The sequence below is a fragment of the Macrobrachium rosenbergii genome, chromosome 29 (assembly GCF_040412425.1).
Source record: "Macrobrachium rosenbergii isolate ZJJX-2024 chromosome 29, ASM4041242v1, whole genome shotgun sequence".
Classification (NCBI taxonomy): Eukaryota; Metazoa; Arthropoda; class Malacostraca; order Decapoda; family Palaemonidae; genus Macrobrachium; species Macrobrachium rosenbergii.
The window spans coordinates 23,159,332-23,180,043 of NC_089769.1; the positions used below are offsets into that span (position 1 = coordinate 23,159,332).

A 20,712-nucleotide genomic window follows, 5' to 3' on the forward strand; every position below is an offset into this window, starting at 1 on the left:
TTGTTGTTGTTGTCAAATGCTGCAAACTGTGTATCACTTTTGGGGGAGCTTGCACAGTCTAACTGAGTTCAGCAACTGAACTGTAACTGCCTGTTAATTAAGGGCAGAGGTCCTGGGTACGTTACTATACCCCTCCGAAAATGTAGTCATTTCAGTCGGAGTTAGGTGGATCCTACTATCCCTTTTGGGGAAAGATCCTATTCAGCAACGATAGCTGCATGGGGAATAGAATTCCTTTTGAAGGTTTCTCCCATGACCAGCTAAAATTTGTGTCCCTGAGCCTTCTGGGTTCAGCAGGACTATTTCAGTGGCAATGTCCACTTGACATTCTTTAGTAAGAATGTCAACCCTATGTTAAGATTCCTCTGGGAGGTACCGGGGACTGATGTTACTAGGTTCTGGCCCAAACATTGATGTTATTCTGAGAAAAGGTTAAATATCTGCTCCTGGAGTTCTGCCGGAAAGTACATGATCTCCCCCTTCCTCACCCTTACTGAACCCTAGGACCCATTGAGACAGTTTAAAAGTGCTTTTTGGTCCTTGAAACTCGCTGCCAGGAGCATACTACAAATCTCGCCCACATCTGGCAACCAAGCAAATTTTCCTTGTTTTTTACAAGGACTATGCTCATGGCAGGTGGTATGGGCTGTACCCACTGGGAAAAAGTGGACCGAGCAATTTGCTACGTAACACTTGAACTGAGGATCCTGCCTAGTGGCAGCCCTGTTGTGATATAAAACAATATGTTATTAGAAGCTAGTTAGTATTAATTGTTTTTAGAATGAGGGACTTGTGTAGTTCTTCATATAGTTTCCATATGACAGGTTAACTTGATTACAAGTGTGCAGTTGTAATACATTTAATTAAATATCTATGTTAACTTAATCCCTCTAGGGTTTAGGTTAGTTTTCATACCTGTATATGGCTGTATTACTTAGACACTGTTAGTCCTTTTGCAGTGGCTAAGTGAAATTTTTAATTCTAATTGTGATGTCATTCAGACTAACTGCTATGAACTAATTTGTTAACTAACCCAAGCTACTGTTTTATATAGCTTAGGCCTTAGGTTAGTGCTTTTAGTATAATCTGCATTAAGTTAAGAATAGAGGATTTCTTAGAAGGTTCTCGCTTAACCTTTAACCTATTCTAGGCTTATTTAAAACTTAAGGATATAAACTTAAGGATTTAACATAATCCTCTTATAATCTAGTTTTCTGTTTTATGTGGCCGAGACTTCCCTTCTATCTGGTATTCGGCCATCGCTGTTTTAGGCTAATAGTAGGATATTCCTTAAAAAGGGGTTCCTAATTAATCTGGTTAGGCTACTGCCTATTCTAGGTTTAAATCACCTTTAAGGATACAGGTATAGACTACATAAGACCCTACTACTGTAGTATGTAGCCTTACAGTTATGCTACCGAGTTGTAACAAACTAGGTTATTTTATTGAGCTTGGGATACTGTTTGTATATAAGGTATTGCCAAATATGATATTTTAATGATAAAATAAAGTTTGTTCATACTTACCTGGCAGATATATATATAGCTGTATTCTCTGATAGTCCGACAGAATTTCAAAACTTACGACACACGCAGTGGGAGATCAGGTGGTTAGTACCCATTCCCGCCGCTGGGAGGCGGTATCAGGAACCATTCCCATTTTCTATTCAGATTTTCTAGTGCCACTGTCTCCTGAGGGGAGGTGGTGGCACTATGAATATATATATCTGTTAGGTAAGTATGAACAAACTTTATTTTATCATTAAAATATCATTTTGTTCATGAGACTTACCTGTCAGATATATATATAGCTGAATACCACCATTGGAGGTGGGTACAGACAGAATAGGATTTAGGAAAACACACTACATGTAGGTGAAAGATACCTTGGTTCCTTACCTGTTAGCATAGCTGACTTCGTGATTACTGTCACCCAAGTCCGCTTCTGCTTAACTAGAGTCTCCAGCAAGGGTGTGACCTGTATAGCTGGTGAGTTCTAGATGATCTGTCAACGGGGGCGTGACCACAATGTGACTAGACCATATTGACCATACAATGAGGGCAAACAAAGTAAAAACCAACCACCTGACCAAGCCTAACTAAGTTAGGATAACGCAACTAAAGCTAACGAGTGGGAAGTCCGCCACAGGCAGTCGACCCAACAACCATAAAAACACTATCCAACCATTTTCTATTGATAGGATGAGTGTCATCCCCTGCCCCCAGGAAAGTATTCATGAAACGTATGGTCCTAGCGAGAAGCAGTTCTCATATGTCGTCTTCACATCTCTCAGGTAGTGTGAAGCGAACACAGAGTTGCTACGCCAAAATGTGGCACCCAGAATGTTACTGAGTGACATATTCTTCTGAAAAAGCCACTGAAGTTGCAACCGCCCTCACCTCGTGAGCATTGACTTTCTGAAGTTTAAAATCAGTGTCTTGACAGCATGAATGGGCTTCGTTAATCGTATCCCTCAAAAAGAAAGCCAGAGCATTCTTCGACATAGGTAAGTCCGGTCTCTTTACGGAACACCATAAACTATCTGAGGGGCCTCGACTTTCCTTCGTCTTGTCTAAGTAGACTTTGAGAGCCCTAACAGGGCAAAGGACTCTCTGGCTCTTGAATTAGGATATCAGCCATACCCTTGATTTCAAGCTCTTGGGCCAAGGGTTAGACGGGTTCTCATTTTTCGCTAAAAAGGAAGGGCTTAAAGAACAAACAGCGTTAAGTCCTTTAAAGCCTATATGTCTACTAAAGGCTTGCAGTTCACTAACCCTCTTTGCAGTTGCTAGAGCGGTTAGAAAAATAGTCTTTCTGGTAATGCCTCAATGACGCAGAACGAAGAGGTTCGAACGAACTGGACATCAGGAACCGTAACACAACATCCAAATTCCAAGAAGGAGTCCTTAGCCGAGGCACCTTCGAGGTTTCGAAGGATCTAAATAGATCGTGAAGGTCTTTGTTGTTAGACAGATCCAAGTTTCTATGCCTAAAAACAGACGATAGCATACTCCTATATCCCTTGATAGTCGGGACTGCTAGTTTAACATCACTCCTCAGAAACAAGAGGAAGTCTGCTATCTGGCTCACAGAGGTTGTGGTAGAGGAAATGCCCTTCTTTCTACACCATCTCTAAAGACGGTCCACTTTGATTGGTACAAATTACTGGAAGAGAGTCTTCTAGCTCTGGCAATAGCTTTCGCCACTGGTCTAGAAAAACCTCTCGCTCTGGCCAGCTTCTCGATAGTCTGAATGCAGTTAGACTCAGAGCGGGGGAGGTTTTTGTGGTACCTCTCGAAGTGGGGTTGTCTGAGTAGATTGACTCTCATGGGCAGAGATCTCGGAAAGTCCACTAGGAAGGACATGACCTCTGTGAACCATTCCCTCGAAGGCCAAAACGGGGCGATTAACATCATCCTCGTCCCTTCCGACGACGCAAACTTCCTGATGACTTCTCCGATGATTTTGTACGGGGGAAAGGCATACACGTCCATCCCCGACCAATCCCAGAGAAGAGCGTCTACTGAGAGCGCTCTTGGGTCGAGAACAGGGGAGCAGTAAAGAGGAAGTCTCTTCGTCTTGGAAGTTGCGAAGAGATCTACCAAGGACGCCCCCAAAGCTTCCACAGTCCTTGACACACCTCTTGGTGTAGGGGTCCACTCGGTCGGCAGCAGTTGTCGCTGCCGACTTAGAAGATCCGCACGGACGTTCTCACGCCTGCAACAAACCTCGTGAGGATCGAATATTTCGGGCCTGAGCCCACAGAAGGATGTCCTTTGCTAAGGCTTAACAGGGATCGAGAGTGAGTTCCTCCCTGTTTCTTGAGGTATGACAGGGCCGTGGTGTTGTCCGAGTTGATCTGGACAACTCGGTTCGTGACTCGTCCCTCGAAGAAAAGAAGGGCCAACTGAATCGCCCCAATTCTTTGAGGTTTATGTGCCAGGACACCTGTTCCCCTCTCCAGGTGCCCGACACTTCCGTCCCTCCCCAGTGTTGCTCCCCACCCCGAGATGGACGCGCGCCGGAAAACAACACTAGGTCGGGGTTCTGAAGTTTGAGAGAAAGGCCTTCTGCCAACTTCGATGGATCGAGCCACCACCGTAGGTGATCCTTCACCTTTGGCGAAATACTCAGAGAAACTTCCAGATTCTCCTTGTCCTGCCAGTTCTCTGCAAGGAAGAATTGAAGCGGTCTGAGATGCAGTCTCCCCAGGGAAACAAACTTCTCCAGTGATGAAATGGTCCCCAGCAGACTCATCCATTCCCTCACCGAGCATGTTACTTTCCGCAGGAAGGCTGAAACTTTGTCTAAACACTGTAGTTGTCTTTCTTGAGACGGAAATGCTCGAAAAGCCACTGAATCCATCTGAATCCCCAGATAAACGATGGACTGAGTCGGGTCAGATGGGACTTTTCGAAATTCACCAGAAGTCCTAGGGACTTCGTCCAAGGTCAAAGTCGTGTGAAGATCCTCCAGACACTCGTCATTGACGAGGCTCGAATGAGCCAATCGTCCAAATAAAGAGAGACTCTTATTCCTCCAAGGTGAAGCCATCTCGCAACATTCCTCATTAAAATCGTGAAAACCATAGGAGCTGTGCTGAGCCAAGCAGAGAGCCCTGAACTGGAATACCTGTCCCCCGCAGGGCAAATCTCAGGTATTTCCTCGATAGAGGATGTATAGGGACGTGAAAATAGGCGTCCTGGAGATCGAGAGAAACCATCCAGTCGCCTGGTCTTAGGGCTCCCATGACCGACTGGGACGTCTCCATTACGAACTTTTCCTTCAGAACGAAATGGTTCAACTTGCTGACGCCCAGAACTGGTCTCCATCCCCTGACTGCTTGGTACCAGAAACAGCCTGTTGTAAAAGCCCGGGATTGTAAATCTGAGACCTGCTCCACAGCTCTCTTCTCGAGCATTTGCTCGAGCAGGTCGAAGAGAATCTGCTGCTTCTCCTGCTGATAGGATGGCGACAGATCTATGGGTTTCGTGCATAACGGAGGCAATACGAGGAATGGGATCTTGTATCCCTTTTCGATGACTTGAGGGACCAGTTGTCCGTCCCTCTCTCTCTCCAGGCTCTTGCAAAAGAAAGAAGCCTGGCTCCTACCGGTGTCTGAAGGTCCGCGGAGTCATTTCTTGCCCCTGGTCTTAGAAGGGGCTCTACCTCTTGAGGGACCTCTTCCTCGAAAGGACGATCTAGAAGAGGGTCCTCCACGAAAGGGCTTCTGAATCTTGGAAGCCTGCCCAAGGGAAGAAGTCGAAGGGGCTGCTGGACGTCTAGAAGACTGGGCCAGGAGGTCCTGAGTAGCCTTCTCTTGCAAAGTGGCAGCCATATCCTTGACTAAAGACTGGGGAAAAAGATGGCTAGAAAGCGGAGCGAACAACAACTCTGCCTTCTGAGTAGGAGAGACCGACTTCGCAGTGAAGTTGCAGTAAATGGCTCTCTTCTTTAAAAGCCCCGTACAGAAGTGGGCAGCCAGTTCTTCGGAGCCATCCCTAACCGCCTTGTCCATACAGGATAGGACGCTAAACAAATCTCCCAGACTAATGGAGTCAGGGCTACGAGCCTGCAAGTCCAGGACTCCCAGGCACCAGTCCAGAAAGTTGAAGACTTCTAAAGACCTGAATAGGCCTTTCAGATGGTGATCGGTTTCAGATAAAGACCAGGACACCTTCGCTGATGAAAGGAGAGACCTTCTGGGGGCATCCACAAGGCTGGCAAAATCCCCTTGAGAAGAGGAAGGAACTCTACAACCAACCTCCTCTCCTGTCTCGTACCAAATTCCTGCTTTTCCACTCAATCTTGATGGAGGCAGGGCGAAAGAAGTCTTGCACTGGGCCTTCCTGGAGTCCATCCACTCCTGAACCTTGTTAAAGGCCCTCTTCAGAGAGAGAGACGTAGCCATCTTCACAAAACCAGAAGACTTTTGTGATTTAGACGAGGTTAGCTGCGAGGGGAGGGCGAGGAGCAGAAGGTTGAAACTTGTCCCCAAACAAGTCCTTCAGCAGCCTAGTCAAGACTTGGTAGTCTGCAGAAGCTGAAGAAGAAGAGGACTGATCCTCAACTGCAGGATCCGGCGCTAGACAGCTCTCCTTCTTCAACAGGAACAACCGAAGGGGCAGGAGAAGACCGGGAGGACGAAGCCCTTGCAGACCAACACGCAAACGGGACTTCTGCTTGGAAGAAGTCCGAGAGGGTCGCAAAGTCTCGGGCAGAAGAGTCTAAACGGCGCCCTGACGGGCGCCCTGACGAGATTCCCGACGAGCTTCTTGACGATCGATCCGACGAGCGTCCTGGTGAGAGCGAGCAGCGAGGGAGGCGTCATGCCTAGCAGCAAGGGAGGCGTCGTGCCGAGCAGCAAGGGAGGCGTCTTGCCGAACTGCAAGGGAGGCGTCTTGCCGAGCAGCCAGGGAGGCGTCATGACGAGCAGCAAGGGAGGCGTCATGTCGAGCAGCAAGGGAGGCGTCTTGCCGAGCAGCATGAGAAGCGTCATGCTTAGCAGCATGAGAAGCGTCCTGGCGAGAAACAAGAGGATCGTCGTAACGAGGGGCGTCAAGCCTAGCAGCATGAAGAGCTTCAGAAAGCGGGAAATTGCGATCCTTGCCGAGACCAGTAAAGCGCTGAGCAACAGGACTTCTAGAGGGCGGCGAAGCATGAGACGACAACGAACGTGGAGAAGGAGAAGGGGAAGGTTTGGACCTCTTGATCGGCAGCCGGGAATCCTTCCGACGACGACACGTATCAGTCTCCTTCTGGGCCATTAACGAAGCCAATTGCTTCTGCATGCCTAGCAGCAGCTTACGAGTAGGAGAAGTCTCCTCCTCAGGAGAAGGGCTGATCCTGTGAGAAGACGAGGGGCGAGGGGACACCTTCTTCCTTCTCACAGGGGAAGCAACAGCTTTCTTTCTGGAGCGAGCGGAGCACTCAAAAGCGTCATCGTCCAATGACGTCCTGGTCCTCTTCTGCGGCGGGATGGCGTCAAAATCCTCCGGAGAAGAGCGAAGAGCGTCACGAGAAAAGGGACGTGAAGCGTCCCCTTCTTTGAAGCTTCTCTTCAAAGGGCGAGAGTCCCGAGATTTCCACTCCCGACGCGGGGAGGAGGAATCGGGGGAAGAGAAGCAATCCTTAAGGATTCGTGCCCGAGCACGATCCTTGGCAGCCTGGGAAGCGTCATCAGGACATGCCGAAGGGACGCCAGATCGGTGGGGGGTCCGCGTAACCCTCTTGCGGCTTTCGACTTGCCCACTCCCTGAGTCCTGGGAGTCCGACAGAGGTCTAGACCTAGAGGCGTTATACGGCCGATCTGACGCCCCCTCCACAACACTAGGGGGACAGACACTATCACTGCACTTCACAGCACTTTGAAGAGCGAGCATTTTAGCTTCCAAGGTACGAATGGAAGACATAATAACCGCCAGGGCATCACCTTCCATGAGACACAACCCGGGGTTCGGGGGCAACACCACAGGGTTAGGAAGAGCTACGTCTACAGGAGGGTTAGCAGGTGAAAAAACACTACCCTGACTCCTACCACTTCTGGAGGAAGACCTCCTGATCCTATCTCGCTCTAGCTTTCTCACATACGAATCATAAGTCCTCCAACTAGCATCAGACAAAGATTCACACTCCTTGCATCGGTCATTCAACAAACAAACATGCCCTCTGCACCCCGAGCATACAGTGTGAGGATCTACCGAAATTTTCGGTAGCCTCACCTTACAGTCTTGCACACGGCAAACTCGATAACTAGAAGAACTAGATTCAGACATCTTAATCCAAGGAAAAAACAAAGCCAAATCCAAAACAATCCACAATAGCGTGTGCCTAGCCACAAGTCCAAGTCAAAAAACCAAAAATTAAAAACAAATACTCAAGTGACAACCAAGTTTTATCCGAAATCCAAGACGGAGGTACTGAAAACAAGTGTTGACAGTACTGGCGACAGAGAAAATCTGAATAGAAAATGGGAATGGTTCCTGATACCCGCCTCCCAGCGGCAGGAATGGGTACTAACCACCTGATCTCCCACTGCGTGTGTCGTAAGTTTTGAAATTCTGTCGGACTATCAGAGAATACAGCTATATATATATCTGACAGGTAAGTCTCATGAACAAACCAGATTATTATAGAGCATTCTAAAATGTATAGGCTATATAAAAAAAGCACACTAAAATGCAACCATTTTATTTGTCTAACCCAGGTTGTTGTTTATATCCAATCCTAGGCTATTTGGCCAGCTATATAAAAACAGTAACTTGCTAATGTGTAACCTTATAGCCAGGCTATAACTTACTCTAATCTAGGCTACTGCCTAATCCTGGACTATTTAATTCACTCTTAAGAGTATGGGCTGCATAAAACACAATTACCTTATTATGTAGCCTTGAGGCTAGGTTACCATCTCATCCAGCACAGATTACTATTTCATCTAGTCCTTGGTTACATGGTCCAGGATAACAATTTAGTCCAAAAATGGAATGTTTCGTAAAAAGTTATCATTTAACTTGATACAAGGTAATGCCTAGGCTAGTCCTGGATTATTTGGCTCACGCTTAAATGCACAGGCTTATATAGAGGGAAAAAATTTTACATATATGTAGCCTTATTGTTAGACTATCGATTTATCTTGCCTAGATATTGTTATTGTGTGATCCTAGGGTCCTCGGTCTAAGCTAGGCCACTTAAGGATATGTAATCCTAGGACATAGGCTACAGACAACATCCATTAGTAATCTAGTCTGAATTATTCTCACTTACTGCCTAGATTATTGTAGACATCATATAATCTGAAAGGATTTTCTATATTAATGATAAGTTGTGGAACATTTCTCTTAGTTAAAACATTTATTTAGAATTTAAAACAGTTTTCGCTTTATGAAACTATGTAGCAATCAACAAGCTGGGTTCTGGCTTTCACAAATAAATTATCAATTCCAAAAGTTTAAAACTAAAACATTTAACTTGAACTTAATATTAAGCACTTATCTTACTATTTTTTATGTTTCCATGATCCTCGATGATGAAGCCGGGGAATAAAATATAATTCTTTCAGAGCGCTGGTAACAATGTGAACCGTTCACTATAGACCAAAAGAGAGTTATGGCTTCTTGGTCTTTAATGGCCCAGTTGTAAACAAGAGGGTGGACGCTAATGCACAATAGTCACTTCTCTTCTTGCAGGTTCTTTTGACATTGGAAAAACTGGTTTCAGCTTCGGTGAAGATAAGGGAAAGTGCCCTCTTATCTTTGAGTCCATTATATACTCCATCACATGTTATAATGTTGACCGTTACAATACAATACCTGACCAAAAAGACCAACTAGAAGAGAATCCATTGACATTAGTTTGGTCACCATTGAGCTCAGGTACACCATGGAAGGTAACTCCTTGAGGACAAAAGAAGGAACTATGCTATCAAAAATATGTAACAACAAAAATTGGTGTGTTTTTTGGGGCTGGAACAGATTAATAGTATTTCCATTCATTTTAAGGCAGAAATTCGATTTGATTTATGAGTAAATTGAGTTACGAGCTCGATCATGGAACGAATTAAACTTGTAAGTCAAGGTACCACTGTATCTGATAATTTGGTTTTAGGAAAATCTCTTACCCTCTCCTCCAGCACTCAGTGTTGGAAACAACTAATGATGGGGGTAAGTTTCACCTCAAAAATAATTATTTTTAAAAATAAAATCTATTATTTAGGTACTTACCCTCTATCATTGAGATCCTTCCCTCCTCCCCTCTTAAGAGATTAAGAGAAGAATGACAAACAAAATATTCGCTGTCTTACCCCCACTCTCCAAATGGTGGGGGTACTTATTGGGAGCATTCATTAACAATTGTTTCAATTTTAACACTTGTTGAACCTGCGCCAAGTAGCCACATATAAAGCTAATAATAGAGGGTGAATAATAGAGCTAATAATAGAGGGCAAATTGGTTTTATTATGAAAATCATTATTTTTTTTATAAATTTATCTGATACTCAAATTACCATGCTCTGTCACTTTGTTGCTCAGTAGGTAAATCTCTTCTAATATGTCTATCGTCAAGTATGCACACCATGAATAGGTGGGATCATGTGTGACAGAATGAGAGTAGAATTTAATCTTTCAGTAATCTTAGAATTATTTTTCATTTAATTTAAGGTTAAAGATAATCTTATAAATTGGACATTATTTTTTAAATGAATCTTACCTCTCTGTTGTGATAGCTGTATTTCCCACGTCAGGTGGAAGGATGATAGTGTGCACAGACTAAAAAATCAATAGGATTGTTTAGTTGGAACCATTTCCCTTTTGGGTGGTTTGAGTGCCTATAGTTTTCCATTCTGTTTTTTCTCTGTTGTTGGTCTATAAGGGCTAACTGGAGAGCGTTGTTTCATTGACAATTAGACCGTTTTCTGGATTTGGTTTGGTTTTTCTTGCTTTTTTGTCATTATATAGATGGTCATCCAAAGAGCATAAAGACAAGTTATTTTGAGTCTGTAAGATAGAGGGTGTAATGGCAGTCATAATGTATGTCTTAAATGTAGGAACAAGGATTGTTCTTTTAATGACTGCTATGACCAGTGTATTGGTGGGGTTGCCCCTTCAGCAGAGGAAGTGCCAATGGTCTCCCTCCATGTTAGCCATAACTGTGCCACACCCTGTGGCACTCCTGCTATTGGAGGTTGCTGTTCAAGGTATAGGGAAGTGGGTTATGTCCAGGAGTGGAAGTGTTTTGTGCATCTATTCTGGCCAACCTGGCACATGTTGTGTGCAGGTTGGCAGTCAGTCACTGAAAGATGTACGTGGCAAGATCAAGAGAAGTTTGCTTAGGCAGGAAGTAGATATGCTAGGTAAGAAGTGCACTCTCTTGATATCAGATTCTGTATCTCTGATACATTCTACTGATACCAGGCGCTCGCCTGACACATCGGACGCTTGCTTGACACCTGGTGCCAGGCACTCGCGTTCTTCTCGGTCTCCCAGGTGGTCTGATTGTGCCAGTCCGTCTTCACGTTATTTGTCTGACATGAGGGAGTTTCGTGTGGGTAGCTGTGATTTGGTGTATGGATGCATTTGTTTTCCACAGTTCCTTCCTTTCTCAGGCATTCTCATGAGTGTTTGACACCTCATAAGACAGAGCTAGTTTCTCACACAGATAGAAGTATGAGCTTCTGTCATTCTCCTTGTTCTGTCTTGCAGTCACCATTGGCAACAGGTAAGGCGTGGACATCTCATTACAAAAGTCAAAGCTTCACCGATTCACAGTTTTTCTGTGGAACTTATCCCCAAATTATTCGCAAAAAATTTGTCAATTCGCAGACTTGTTTGTTGATAAATATTCACCAGTTAGTGTATTTTGATGTTATTTTCATGACTAAATACATTTTTTATGATAAAAACATGATTTACTAATTTTCAGATATTAATATTAAAGTAAACACAGCATATCATAAAATGTCCTAGTGTTTCCCCTGTTCTGTAAAAAGAAAATGGGACAGCTTCAATACTCTATGAAAGCAAATGGCTCTGATTGAATGTAGTGTATTTTGATGCTATTTTCATGACTAAATACATTTTTTAAGATAAAAAGATGATTTACTAATTTTCAGATATTAATATTAAAGTAACCACAGCTTAATATGAGCTTTTCAGTCGAGAAACATGCCAAGTGCCATTTTTAAAATATAATAAATTTAAAAATAATTTGACCAAAAATGGCTTTGCAGGGCATGTTTTTGACTGATAGCCTCATATCATAAAATGTATTTTTTTCAATGTATTTAAGTACATACTGAACTTGTGAATTCCTAGTGTTTTTCCTAGTGTTTCCCTTGTTTGGTGAAAAGAAAATGGTGCAGCCTCAATACTCTATGAGAGGAAATGGCTCTGATTGAATGTAGGTTGGGGGGGTTACTTGAGTTCAGCTTTCACACTTAGCTGTAAGCCATATATTTTTAAGGGTAATGTTGTAAGATGACTTTGAAATGATATTACTGTAAGCCATATATTTTTAAGGGTAATGTAAGATGACTTTGAAATGATATTTGGTGTAGGATGAGAGTTTGAGGTATACATTTGGTGTTTGAACCATTAAATAGGCAGTTATGAATGTTTTTACAGGTAGTCTTTGGTGTCTGACCTGTTTAAATATGCAGTTATAAACATTTTTACGGGGTTGTCAAATATTTGTGGATTTTAGCTATTCCCCGGGGGGAGGTTGTGGTACCTATCCTGCACAAATACTTGGGGTTTAAAGCACTGGCACTTGATGTGCTTCAGCTTGCTCTAACCTTTCCTATTTTGTTAGGAAATTGTCAAGTTTTAGGGAGTATGAAGGTACCTGTGTTGTATTAGGTAAGGGGCTTCATTCTTTTACAGTCATTGCTCTGCTGGCCAAGGCACAAGACTTTTGTCTCACTTGCATCAGAGTGAGATTGGTATCCCTAGCCAGGAACATCCAGCATCATTCAGAGGTCTTGCTATCTAATGAATTAGTCCTGACATGGTAGCAGCACCAGCAGATGGATGCTTATTCTTGGTGGAATTTTATGGTTTTCTAGTGGGTTACTGATTTTGTCTTTGCACCTTTTCCCACCTCCTTGTTTCAATTTCTATCATAGTAGAGATGTAAGATTTGTTTCAAAAGTAGAAATTTTTGTAATAAAATTTATTTTTAAAATCTTACCTCTATTATGTATCCCCCCCCGGTGCCTCCCTACTTACTCAAGTGGACAAGGAAAAAACTGAATGGAAAGCTATAGATGCTCAAACCACCCCAAAAGAATGGGTCAGTAGGTGATTCAAACTAAACGATCCTATTAATTTTGTAGTTTGCATATACTATTTTCCTGCCTGACGAGGGAAATACAGCTGTCATAAGGGAGAGGTAAGTATTTAAAAAATATAAAACTGTATTGTAAAGATTTCTATTTTTGTATGTATGAAACAAAGTTAAGAAGTGAATTTGCTGTCTTTGTTAACAAATGGTTTTTATAAATAAATTTACATGAAAGCAATTGTCATTCTGATGTTATGCACATCTTATTAGGTACAACACTGAAAGGAAGAAGATAACTGTTGTTAATGGTACAGTGACTCGTATTGATATTAAAATGAAACGTCATGCTAAAGGTAAGTTTGAAATCAAGAATATTTGCTTTAGTAGGCTTACTTTTCTAAATAACTTCGATTTGTAAATACTCCCCTCTGAGGTGCTACTTAATATATTGCATATCTTACTCAACTTCTGATATGGTGTAGCATAGAATTGTGGGTAAAATTGTTACTTATTGAGTGCATTTCCTAAATTCTGGTTCTGGATATTTGAGTAAATGCTGCATGAAAAGTTATGCCATTTTTAAATGGGTTTTGATAGTAATATGCAGTTAATCTTGAAATATGTCATACTAACTTAGATTTTACTGAGGAATTAGTAGTTCATGAAAAAATGGCTTAACATTTAATAACATCAGAGTTTACTCTTCAAAACTATATACTTGATATCTTTTGGGAACTGTAGATTTACTAACATCTTTTCACTGGTATTTTCTGCCATCCTGATTTAGGTATGATTAATGTTCCAGGCCGTTTTTGCTAATTGTGTATCTGAAGTAAAGCCTCTTTGAAGTCTTCCCTTTTAATAGAATTCATTGGCATAATTTCAGTCAGTTCAGAGAGAGAAGGAAAACCAAGTCTGCGAAGATTACCGATAATAGATGGAAGTACTAAAAGCTTTTTGCAAAGTAGTAATAGAGGTAGTGGATTTTCTTCGAGCGTTACTGAGAGTTTAAAAGCATCTGTGTCTGCCTCTCCTCCAGTTCTATCCACCTCTAAAGATGATACACATTCAGAGACTATTGCTTCAGGTATCACTGATATGATATATGATAGTCCCGTTGGTAACAAAAGTTCTAGTTTCATCAGCCTGTTGTCACCTGCAAACTTTGGCAACAAGTCAATATCCCTGACAAATATATCAACTAAAAATGCTGTAATCTTGGAAAAAGAGCAGGAGCCTCCTATTACTTCACAAGTACCAGCATTGTATGTCACTAATTTACCTGAGTCTGAGGTCAACAACTTGAAAAGTTTACAAATGATAAAGGATATTACTACTGAGGAGTACAATACCAGTGATATGAAATCCACTGAAGCTGTAAGCCTGACATTTAGCTTTTCGTCATGTGAGTTTGTAATGGTATGTTGGTGTGTAATGTTACTCAGAAATTTTATGTGAATGGTTGAGGTGCATTTGTAGTTTTTGTTCGCTGAATTATTTTTCTTAAAATAGCTTGTGGATTTTGTGCATGATTTAAAATCAGTTGACTAGTGTGTGTTGGCAGTGAAGCCTTAGGTGAAATGCAATGAGTATGTTTGCACCTGTAAGGGCACTCACTTCATTTTATGGTTTTAATGATCCCAACTATATTGCCCTTAAATTTTTTCAAAACTTTGCTTTTTTCTTCTCTGGCATAAAAATTAGGTTTACATCGGTGTTGAATTCACATTTTCAATATTTATTGTTTTTTCCAGCTGTAATTTTATGTTTGATGTCATGAATAGTTGTTGTTGGTCACTTATGTTTGATGTCATGAATAGCTGTTTTTGGTTTTTGTCACTTTGGAATTTTTGAAGGTTTATGCTTACTGCTTGTGATTTTATTTTGGGAGTTGCAAGAGGTTTAACATTGTGCATATCTGTGTGTGTAGGGGCTTATGTTTACTGTAGTGCTGTAATTTGATTTTCACACTTTTTTTACAGCTTTGTGTGTTCTTATTTTCTGATCTCTATTGCTTTATTGGCTCTGTAAACTTGTCATTACTGTCAGTCAGATATTTAATGTATCATCATTATCATTTCTATGTCAGCTTTTCCATTTTGTGCAGACATGTGAAGATCATTTCATACATTTGTTTTTTTCTTTGTGCCTGAATTTCCATATGATGAGAAGTTGATGGGATTTCAATTAAACTTGGCATTAGTGCAGATCATAGATGTACATGAAAAGAGATTACTACCTGTCTGTCACATTCACTGGTCATATCAACCCACATTATTTGTTTGAAGGGATTTTAGTTTTAGTCCACCTGTTATAGATGGTGCACTCACATGCACCAAAGATTTTTTAAAAATAATTTTTAAGTTAGGAATGCTAATTAAATGGATAGAGGTCAAATAAAGATGAAGAACCTCTGTCTTCTTTTCACAATCAGGGTTCAACCTGAAGTACATATAGCTGCAACCTGTCTGCAGTTGGAAACTGTGCAACTTACCAAATTCTCTAGGTAGCTTTGTAGGGTCTCCATATTTCCCATCACTTAAGTTCTCTTACAATCAGTGAAACCTTTAGGCAGATGTCTGCATAAATAACCTTAGACCCCAGGTTATTTCAATTACAACACTGATAGGGTTTTCTAGATTTCGAATCTTTGTCAACAGAGTTATCTCTTATGATTTTCAACTTTGTAGGAACACAGGCAATAAATTTACACTACTACTTAAGGGTTCACCAAGGCCTTGAAATTATATCAATGGTTAAAACACTTAAAAAAATTTATTAACAAAATTTACTCGGTATGATAGTGACACTAAGAATTGTATGCAGAAATATTTTGAAATTATTGTTTAGCAAATTAATCTATAAATCAGTGCAAAGAAAACAGACAGAAATTAAAATTAAAGAAACATTAGCAAGGGAGAGAAGACTCTCATTATAATGCTGTAAAGGATGGAAATAAACAGGTTCTAAAATCAGTCAAATTTCAAAGAAAATTCACTTCAGTTACAGTAATCATGAGATCAAAGATGTAATTAAACCAGCACAATAAACATTATCACGACACATTCATACAGTGTGAGACTGGAAAGTATGTTAATCTGCTGCAGAGCAACTGAATGAAAGGGTGAATACACTCAAGATGAAACTCATACTGTAGATGGTATACCACCACCTCTCTCCCACTCCTTGAAGGAGACAAGACAAACTCCAAGTTTATGTGTGAGTGATGCATAATGCAGATCTATGACGCTGCATTAAAAGGCGCAAAGGCAATGGTTTACAGTATTTTGATAATGGTGGTGGCAGTAACATTCATGTTAACACATCAGAACTTAAAATTATCGTTTGAGGAGAAAAGAATTTTAAACCACACAAAATAAGTGTAGGTTATGCTACTCTACAATTTAAACCAAAATCTCATTTTTATGAATAAAATGCAGTGATAATGGACATAGCAATATGGAAATCTGTTCCAAGTCTTACTTTGATTGCATCCAGAGGGGTTTATTAGGCACATGATCATTTGCATTACCACAGTCCTTAACCAAGAAAAATACATAAAAATATACAGGTACAATGACACAGAAATGTTGATAATAATATACACAGGCAACTGGTTTATACCTCATAATTTCACTTACAGCAACACTTATATTTGAGGATAATACTGCTCTCTTTTACTTTCACTGATGCAGCAACTTCAGGTGTTGTATGGATGACCTACGTTTGCTTAGAGACAAAAATTAATACAATCACAGGATACATAATGTTTCAGGAACTGCCTGAATGAGAACAGTTTAACGAGTCATTCAGGGACTTGTTTTATAAATGGAAGACGAATAAAGGGATTCTTTACCCAAAACTGGAATTAAGCAATGAGCTTTAATAACTCAACAATACTTACAGCAGTGGAATAGTGGAATACCGTTTCATTGATACAAATATTTGGGATGAATCTTACTTACTGTTAAAGATAGCGAATATCTTCGCACGGATAGGTGAGTCAGCAGTCAGACAGAAGAAGATCGCATGGCTGACTGTCTAGCTCACCTGGACTCCTTGAACGTTGTTTTGTTCCCATAGTTCATTCCAGAGAAGGACATTGTTTTGTTGGATCAGTTGAACAGGAAAGGACAAGTCTTGCCCAGTGAGTGGTTGTTACATATGCAAATCTACCTGCTGCTATGGAGTCTGTAGGGAGTGCCAAATGTGTACTTATTCATAATGTCTATGAAAAAGAAACTACCAGTGTATTGTTCTCCATGCCAGGACCTTCAGGCATGGGCAGTGGATGTGTTTCCTCAGAATTGGTCCAGCTTAGACACATAGCTTTTTCCCCCTTCTCAGTGATAAGGAAAATGCTGAACAAGTTTTGGGAAGCAAAGAATCACACCTTGGTGGCTTCAGAGAGAATGGTTTCTGGATCTTCTAGCTCTTTTGGTAGATCTCCCTCGAATTCTTCCATTGGGAAGGATCTAATCAAACAACTCAACTCTATGCAATTCCACCAGAGCCTACACATTACTAAACTACTTGGAGACTTGACTGTCTCCTCCAAGTGAAGGGGTTTTCTAAGGTATCTTGGAAATCTGTTCTTAAATCAAGACAAGAGACAACCTTGGCCTTGTGTCAGAGTCAGTGGTTTGTGTACTGTTCCTGGTGTTGTTCTAGAGGGATATCCAGCACCCGTACCGCTATAGACCACATCATAAAGTTTTTTCGCTTTCTTAGATACAGTAAGAATTTTTCGGTTGCTGCTATTCGAGGGTATAGATCCCAGCTTTCCTCAGTTTTCTGTCATGTACAGTTGGATATCTCTAAGACTCCATCTTAAGGAGGTGTTGAGATCATTTGAGATTGAATTATGCAGAGATCAGTATCAATCTCTGTCATGGAACGTTGATGTACTGTAGTCAATCTCTGTCATGGAACGTTGATGTACTGTAGTCAATCTCTGTCATGGAACATAGATGTGCTGTGGTTTTGAAATTTTTATCAGCAGATCCTTTTGAGCCTTTGGAATCTGCTTCTGACTATGAAGACACTTTTTAGTAGCTCTAGCAACAACAAAAATGGTGAGTGAGCAGCAAGCATTCTCCAGTAAGGTAGGCTTTTGTAAAGGGGGGATATTTTCCTGCTTGTACTAAGAATGATGTTAAAGCAAAGCTGTTACTGAGAATGGTGAAGACTCTTAATTTGACCTCATTAGTGGGGAATGAAGAAGAGGCTCTATCCTGTCTTGTAAGGAAAGTTAAAATTTATTTAGATTAAAATCTGTAAGGGGCAAAGTTAACCACTTGTTTTGTGGTGTTAGAAAGCCTAAAACTCCCTTGTCTAAGAATGCAATGTTTTTTGTTAAGCTTTTAATATGACTAGTGCATGAAAAACTAGATCCAAATTTCTTACCTTTATTGAAGGTAAATAGTCAGCAGAAGAATGGTGGCTATGTTATTTAGTTTTTTTTTTAGGAATTTGTCATTTGAGGATGTGATGATTATGATGCAGTGGAAGTGCAATTCAGTTTTTGCCGCTCATTATCTTAAAGATGTAGAAATTGCTTTCGAAAACTCTGAAGTCCTTACCCCACCAGTAGTAGTAAGTAAAGTCTTCTTGAACTGAAAGAAAGAGCAGTCTTTTGGATCTTATTTTTAATCCTGGGTGTTGGTTTTCTGGGAGCATAAAGGTACATTTGTTGTAAAGTAGCATACCTTTGTATTAATAGGCATATATTTTAAGTTGACTGTTGTTTCTGGGCTTTCGGACCCAGGCACAGGGTCCATCATGTCACTTCCATTCATTCTTGCTGAAGATGAAGCAGTTTTCTCTGCAAGGCTGCTCTTGTTTCACACACATGAGAATCTTGCATCCTGAATAGAATCCACCTTCTGGCAACAGTATTATTCAGGAAGGATTCTAGTTCAGGCAAGAATGCTTTTAGTGTCCTAGCTCACTTGGCTGAGCAGATTTTGTCTAGCTGCACTACCCACCATCCTTGTCTCAGTGTGGGAATCGTATTAGGTAAGATTCATCCCAAATATGAATTTTTATAATTTATTTACCATCTGGATAGTCACCTACTGTTAAAGTAGACCCCACACAGCCCACCCCATGACTTAGTGGGCTGTTAAGGAGAATTCTGATAAGAGCTAAAATATTAGAAACACATCTGGTAGAGAACAGGTAAACTAGACAGCCTTGCGGGTCAGCCATGCGATCTTCTTTTGTTTGAATGCTGATTTGCCTATTGGTGCAGAGATATAATCTATCTTTAACACTATGTAATTATACAAATAATAAAATTTATTATGAAAATTTATATTCCAAACAATAGTGTAATGATTTGGCAGCCTTGTGTTCCGATGATGCAAGTATTTTAGCACTTGTGATGATTCAGGAGACTGCTGTAAATTTTGTTCTAAACGATAAAAGGAAAAATATACATAATCAATAAAGAATATTTTATACAAGCAGTAGCTTAATGTAATAACTTTAGTCTATCAGTAAGTAATGGAAAGTATTTGTTTTGGCATGTGTAGAGTTGCAAGTCAGGCTTTCTTTATTTTTTGTTTTTGTTTTGGGGGAGGGAAAATTGTAGTTAAATATAAAGTTTGGACAGAAACCTTGTGTATGTTTTGATTTATAGTAATACATTATTTTTCTTGTACTTTTCCCCCAGTGGCACCCACCACCACTACTACTACTGCTCCTACTACTACTACTACTGCTACTCCTGCTCCTGCTACTACAACTACCACCACCACTACCACCACCACAACAACCACACAGAAACCTACAAGTCCTGAAGAAGAAGGTTTCTTGACACCTCCGGAGTTCAAGTAAGTTAAACTTTGTCTTTGAAAAACTCCTGTGGCAGTCAGGCCTTATGATAAGTGGTAAAATCTTGTTGAGCAGATTGTTTTTCCTTAGTTTTTAATGAAGACAGCTCTTAAATTTTTTTTCGTAATTAGCTAGTTAGATTTTTTTTTTTTTTTTTTTTTACACATTTGAGAGTAGGTTATGTTATTTACATTAGCTAGATGTGAGAGTGGTTCTTCATGCCCAGTAGAGGACTGGCAATATTTATAGCTCCCATATTTAGTATTTTAATGTCATTCAGCAAAATAATTCAGAAAAGATGGCATGATGAATTTGTTTTAATCAATTTTTAGTTAATTTTCTTGTCTAAAAATCACTGCAGATGCTTACTTATGGAGTTTGCTCTTTCAGTTGTTTTGTTGTTTTTAACCCAAGAATGGACATTTGCTGCCATATTTTCAGTTTTTAAGTATGTAACTTACCCAGTAGTTACATTGCTATTATTTAGAACCGAACGGCAGCTAGAATTCAAAATTTGCGCCAGCAAAAACAATATGGTGGCTAGGAGATAACCCCCTCTACCCACTGGTGGAGGAGTGAGGAACTACTTTAACACAAAACTTCATTCATTTCTGCCGGCTTATGCTGTACACACCTGTTTGCAGCAGCTGCTAGAATTCAGGAATATCCTATTATTGGAATTTGGTGATGTACTTAGTGTTTTGTCTTTCTTTAAGAATTAGTTAGGACAAGCTGTTACATCATTTCCAGGTTGTGTTATTTGAGTTACCATTTTTTCTTTGCAGTATGTCAGACTTGAACTCAGGTAAGAACAGGGCAATTAGAGTTTGCAGCAACAGGTGCAAAAGTAGGTTAGCTAAAGAAATTTATGATACACATACTGTTTGAGCTACTTGTAGAGGTCAGGACTGTAACCCGGATTTGACATGTGATGAATGTAGAGTTTGGGATGGAGGGAAGTGGAAGATTTATTCAAGTAGGATGAAAACATTAGATTCTGATAGGAAGCGGAAGATTTATTCAAGTAGGATGAAAATATTAGATTCTGATAGGAAGCAGAAAAGCTGCGGTTAGAGCTTCCTCTAAGGAAGTAGATAAT

At 40.7% G+C, this 20,712-nt stretch overlaps 1 protein-coding gene across 1 annotated transcript in view; it reads left to right on the forward strand.

Annotated features, from left to right (window-relative positions):
• Positions 1-20,712, forward strand: part of LOC136854673 (carboxypeptidase D-like) — a 226,835-nt gene that overhangs the window by 38,261 nt on the left and 167,862 nt on the right. Inside the window, exons 7-8 of the mRNA XM_067131272.1 lie at positions 13,047-13,129; positions 19,453-19,612. Of these exons, the coding sequence (XP_066987373.1) occupies positions 13,047-13,129; positions 19,453-19,612 (243 nt within the window). The remainder of the gene's footprint in view (positions 1-13,046; positions 13,130-19,452; positions 19,613-20,712) is intronic.